At 51.0% G+C, this 6,000-nt stretch overlaps 1 protein-coding gene across 1 annotated transcript; it reads right to left on the bottom strand.

Annotated features, from left to right (window-relative positions):
• Nucleotides 1-1,715: 1,715 nt before the first annotated feature.
• Nucleotides 1,716-5,438, bottom strand: Il36b (interleukin 36 beta). Its single transcript, XM_076832777.2, has 4 exons — nt 5,324-5,438; nt 4,712-4,819; nt 2,812-2,951; nt 1,716-1,925 (listed from the first exon to the last, which is right to left on the bottom strand). Exons 1-4 carry the CDS (start codon nt 5,436-5,438, stop codon nt 1,716-1,718), a joined length of 573 nt encoding a protein of 190 aa, XP_076688892.1.
• Nucleotides 5,439-6,000: the final 562 nt, after the last annotated feature.

The following is a 6,000-nucleotide window of genomic DNA, read 5'->3' as shown; positions in this document are numbered from 1 at the left end:
GATTTGGGCTATTGAGAAGCTGGGGGAGGTGGGGTACATGGTGGCAGACGGGCTGCAGATGTGTTCCAGGCACACACAGGGGCACAGAGGTGAGGAGTGCAACATATGGGTGGCGAGCAGAGAGGTCTGGCTTTGATAGAATCAGTAGAAAGCAGAGGCTGAGACAAGGGTTTGTACGCAGGGTGACCAAAGGTGAGTCCAGGGACCCAGAGAGGGGCCTGGGAGTTGAGCAGGAAATGGGGGAAGCCTCTGCAGGGGTGGGTCTCGAGTCCAGCCCTGCCATGACACTCAGAACTGTCCTGGTGAGAGAGGACAGCTGCTCCCACCCCCATTGGTCAAGAGGTCCCTGTGGTCCCTCCCACTTCTAGGTTTATGCCTGTGTAGTGCCAGGCAGATTCCTGCCAGTGTCCTCCCTGCGTGTCCCAGGAGCCCTGGCTCAGGGAGAGCTGCTCACTGGGGCTGCCTGGAAGAGCCAATCTTTTCACAGCAAAAGGGAGGCTAACAGGACGTGAAGGGGGCTCAGAAGTCTCCGGAACAGCCCCCGGCAGGGAAGCAACAGGAGGTGATGCCGGAAGACAGGGTAGGGGACCCAGCTTGCCTGGCTGGGGCACTGAATTCAGCATTGGGCATAGGTCGCAAGACCCGATACCTCTGCACGTCCTGGGCAGAGAGGGCCTGGCCTTCTGAGGGAGGAGGGTTTGTCACGCTGAAGGATGTCTGTGTGCTGCATGTTCTGGAACACGGCACCCTAAATGTGCTCCGGTAGAGAATGTGCAGGCTGTCCCTGCAGGAGCCTCACAAAATGAACAACGGTCTTGAAACTATCCCTCAAGAGAAGCTGTGAATTGAAAAGACTACTGCAATTCCAGGAGATAATAAGGAAATATTAATATGTTCTTCTATTTCTAACTGCTTTAGAAAGAAAAAAAAAAAAAGTGCGATTAGCTCTGAGAAGTTGCCTGGAAGAAATTCTAACTGATATGAATAATTCTCTGAAATGTGGATTAATTTAATTTCATCATGGTTAATAATTAATCATTGCCAAACTATACACTGTGTATTGAATTATTAACCAATTAGATTATGGATCCATCATGCTTATCAAGATATGTATTCATCTCATCTTTTCAATTTATCTTTTGAGATTATAAACATTATGATGTTTATATTATAAAATAATGTTTATAATGTAAACATGTTATATGAATAGTATGTTTATATTAAATGTTTATATGATGTAATGTTAATATTATGACAACACTTATAGCATCAACAGAATGTTTATGTATGATGTATTAAATAAACATGCCCCAAATCAATTCTTGGCATTCTTTTATTGATGGGATTTACTTGTGGCATTTATTGACGGGCCATGATTGGCAGAAGGAAGAGGGTGGAGGGTGTCACGTGAGAAGTATGTGGGGTTGACTTAGCTGGATGTGGCAGCTGAGTGGACAGGGGGACGAGACCAAGAAAGAATAAAAAGCGACTCTGAGGTTTCCTATGGGGACAGTGCTCAGGTGAGGGACATGGGGAAGAAGTGGATGCCCAGAGGGGCAGAGGTTTGAGGGGGGACAGAATGAGGTGGGCCACGGATGGGCTGAACTGCGGATGACCTCGTAGGGGACGGTGACCTGGTCAGATGGCACTGTATTTTCAAGCAGAAGATTCTCTGACAGCTTGATCATCTATCCTCAAATCTGACTAAGCTGGGTTTAATTCTCACGACCTAAATAAAAGTTTGTGTTCGCGAGGCCCCTCTCCTGGGTGAGCGTCACGGGCTGCTTGGCTGTGGAAGACGTGGCTATGAACCAGCCGGGGTGGGAGGCCGACTGAAAGGCAGAAGTGGAGCCCTCCAGGCTGTGGAAGAAGAGAAATGGCGTCCGAGCTTTGTTCTCCCTGTACAGTTCCATGATACTGACCTCCTGGGGGTGAGAAAGAGGCTCATTAGTGAGGAGGACTGAAGCGGGGAGCTAAGCTAACTCAGCCCTCTGTGTACAGCAGGGAGGGTCGGAGGCTAGGGACACAGGGCGTGGTGGCCTATCATCCTAGTAACTTGGGAGGCCGAGAAAGGGGGAATGCAGGTTTGAGCCCAGCCTCAGCAACTTAGTGAGGCCCTGTCTCAAAATAAAAAATTGAAAAAAGGGCTGGGGATGTGGCTCAGTGATAGAGCTTCCCAGGGTCAGTTCCCAGCACTGGGGTGACGGGTAGGACACCAGGCTGTCAGGGCATGGACCTAGCAGGGTCCAGGAGCCTGGCTCTGCGACACAGGTGCTGTCTTCTCTGTAACAGGGATTGGCACGCTCTCTTCCCTGAAGCTCCCGGGGTGCCTTCATCTGTGGCCCAGGCACGCTCCTTGGAGTCCCAACCTCCCCGTGGATTCAGACATTACACTTCCCATTATGAGCAGAGGCTCAGCTTTGTACCTACTGATTTTCCTTTGGGTACATGGATATAAACAAACACTCAGAAATCCAGATGAACCCTCTCCCTCCACTTGTCAATGTGATAGTCTGTTGAAGTGGGAGCCTCCCATTCCCTTGGGGGCTTCCAGGGGGTAGGAAATCAGGACGGAGAATGGAGAAGCCACATCCCCTGTCTTTTCAGGAACATCCCTATGTGCATCCTCTGGCTTTCTGAGGAGCCATGCTGTGCATGGACCCGAGTGTGGTACCCCCCCTCCAATGGCACCACTGAAGGACGTGGGGACCTTGCGTGGGACAACCCAGGATTGCAGGAATATTGTTTCACGGTGACCCGTTAAGATAAAAGCCCACTTGCTATGCTTCCCTCATCGACTGCGCGACTCACCTTCAGCTGCAGCGTGGGCTGGCCCTCAACTTCCGCACAGCAGAAACTGAGGTCTTTGCCCTTGATTCCCAGGAAAACCAGGTTGCCTTTCTCTTCATCGTGTAATTCTGTGTCCCTGCAGGCTATCAAGGTGAGAGTGACTGGAAACACAGGAAGAATGGAGAAGGGTCAGGCTTCGAGCAGAGGGGAGTCTGGGCCTCTGGCCTCACACTCAGGAGGCTAACGGGGCACTGTCAGGGTCTTCCCCAGATGGCTCCTCCCATTAGCCATGGCAGGTCCCTTTGTTGCTTTTCTGAAACTCATTTCCTTTTTATTCCTGAATATCAGAACCCTAATTGTTCACCAGGGCACAGAGCTTCCCCAAACAAAAAATAAAACTTCCTACCCCTCTGGCAGATAAATGTGGCCACACACTTAGGTTGTGGCCCATGAGCCAGAAGTGGAAATGTTGTGTGGGATTTCTAAGAATGCTCCTTAAAGTTCAGGGAAGGCCACTAAATGAAGAGAGAGAAATTGGGGCTTGAAAGAAGGGCTCACAGGGAAAGGAAAGTTCTTTCTGCTCAGTTTCACACATAAGAAGGTCCCTCCTGAGGCTCTTCGGAGAAGAGTTTGGATTGGAGGTTCCATGAATGAAGTGGGAAGGAGGGCGGGGGCGGGGGTGCCAGTCCTGGCCGGAGAAGATACTGACTTAGAAATACAGACTCAGTGGTCTCGCTGGTGGATGGAGGAGGTGTGAGGGGGGTCAGGCATCCAGATGCCTCCTGTGTTCCTGGCCCAAGCCAGTAGAGCAGAGGGCAGTGCCCCTAGTGGGGGCCAGCATCCGTTTAGAGAAGACAGGTCTGGGCAGTTCCACCCCAGGGCATGTGAAGTTAGAGATGCCAGAGAAGATGGTTCAGAGAGGCGTGTGCCAGGAGCACAAATGTCAGGTGATGAGAGGAGAAGCCATGTACCCAACCACAGGACCTGCTCCCCACCCCTTCACAGGGCCTGCAGGGTTGCAGATGGGGCCCTGAAGAACCCCATGATTTGGAGGTTTTGGGGAGAAAGTTGAGTCATAAAGATGAACCCAGAAGAGGAGCCAGTGGACCTCAGGACCAGGAGCGTTCTTGCGGAAGAAGAAGGTGGAGTGTGAGAGTAACCAGCACTGCTCTACAGCAGGACAGCTGAGAAGGGTGCCCTTGGGATTTGGCATTTGAAGATGCACTTGGAAAGAGGGACCTTAGGGGAGAGAAGAGAGCAGTGTAGAAGTCAGATTGTTTTGATGCAAATGTGAAAAGGAAGTGAGGTACAGGCAAGCTGTGTGGGCAACTCTCCAGGGAAATCGACCTCTGATGGACACAGGGCAAAGGAACAGCAACAGGAAGAGACAGCGAGGATCAAGAGCAGGTGTTAAGACAGGAGTGTGTCTGTCAGCAGTAGAGATGACGCAGGGGACACAGGTGGGGTACCCGCTGAGAGAGGGACTCCATCCAACGCAGAAGTCCTGCAGAAAGGGAAAGAAGCCGAGAGGGGCTGGCTTTGGGTGGAAGGAGGGAACATGCCCCCATTATTAGAGGAGATGATGCCAAATTAGAGAAGTGTGTATTGGAAAGATGGGGAAGCTTGACGGAGGGAGTGAAGGCTGGAATTTAGAGGAGAGAAACTCCAAGGTCAGCCATACCTGAAAGGACAGTCCCCCAGTAACCTGAAGGTGAATTCTTCAGGTAAGAAAGCTGCCAATCCCTACACCCCTGCTTCTAGGTCTGGGTTTCCTTTTACAGAAGGTGACCATCTTGCTCTTTCCTGCCCTTCCTCTGGATGTTGGGCTGGTGCCCAGAAGTTGGTGAGGACCAGAGCCTACTTCATGGAACTGGTGTTCCTGGCCCAGGCCAGAGCAACTGTGGATTCTGATATCACTTACCAGGCTGCACATTGTTGCTTGAAGGAGCTGCTATTAAAACATCTCCACTCAGGACCCACACCATCTGTTGGGAATCACGAATGGTGTAGAATATGGGCATATCCTGAACTGCCGGAAGACAGAATCACAGAACACAGGCACTGTTATTGCTAACGTTGGGACCCCTGCTGCACCCTAATAATCCTGGCTTCTGGGTTCTCGAGACAGGCTGACTGTTCTGAGAAGAGGGAGAAAGAAAAGGGAAATGAGGTGGGACCAGTTTGTGGATCAAAGCATCAGAAAGGATCTCAGCACATTCATGGGGCCAAGAGATTTTAAAGATTTTCCCCCCCCTTTTTTTTCTGGGGTTATTTTTTCCTGATGGATAAAGTCTCTGGGTAGTTATAGAAACAAAAACTACTTAATTGGTCATCATTACATTGGTTTCTTTTCCCTTTACCCTCTTAGTTAAAATAAACAAGCAATTCGGAACAGAGACAGTAAGAAAAGAGATTTTCTACTGCAGATTTCTGAGATTTTAGCCCAGCAGATACATTTACAGCTGAGCCAATGACTCAGGGTCCTTGCACCCTATCTCTGGTGGGGCTGGGTGGTTTCTGGCTCTCCACTTACGCTCCGGGGTGAACATGGGGTCTTCAGAGCTGCTGGTGTTGGGGACGGGCGTGTGAGGTGGTGGAAAGCTGCCTGTCTGCGGCTGCTCGAGGCGAGGAGGAGAGGAGGAAGACATGTCGCCCGCTTCTTCTTCAGCACCTGGAACGTGGTCAAAGTTCTTTAGAGAGAGCTTCCCCGAGTCCCTGTCTCACATACATATTTGAAAGGAAGGAAGGAAGGAAGGGAAGAGCATATTTTGAGGCCAGCAGACCCTGAATGGAAGCTCCATTCCCTTGGTGGCTGGGGCAACCCTGATTGCCCAGGCTGCAATGCCTGGGGACTCTCTGTCATCACACATGGGAGGGTCCAGAACATCACCTGGACATCTTCTGTGCAGCGAGGCCCTCGGTCAAGAGGAGGGAAGAGAGCATGTCTTGTCTTCAGCCCAGGCCTCCCACAGCTGCTGAGCAGCCTCCTCTGCCATGTTTAAGATGAACCCTCCTGAGTGACTGGCAGCCAGCAAGCCTCTTGGCTCCCACCTTCCTCTGCTCTTTTTCAAAGAGGAATCTCCAAGGATCCTGCCTGTGGCCATCCCCGGCCACATTAGGCATTTTGACTCTCAAGGGACATCTGCTTCTGGTGAGGGCCCCAGGACAGTTCCCTGAGGATCACAGACTCTTCAAAATGAGAACCAGTTT

Source organism: Callospermophilus lateralis, chromosome 14 (assembly GCF_048772815.1).
Source record: "Callospermophilus lateralis isolate mCalLat2 chromosome 14, mCalLat2.hap1, whole genome shotgun sequence".
NCBI lineage: Eukaryota > Metazoa > Chordata > Mammalia > Rodentia > Sciuridae > Callospermophilus > Callospermophilus lateralis.
This window is presented reverse-complemented; position numbering and strand designations above follow the sequence as displayed.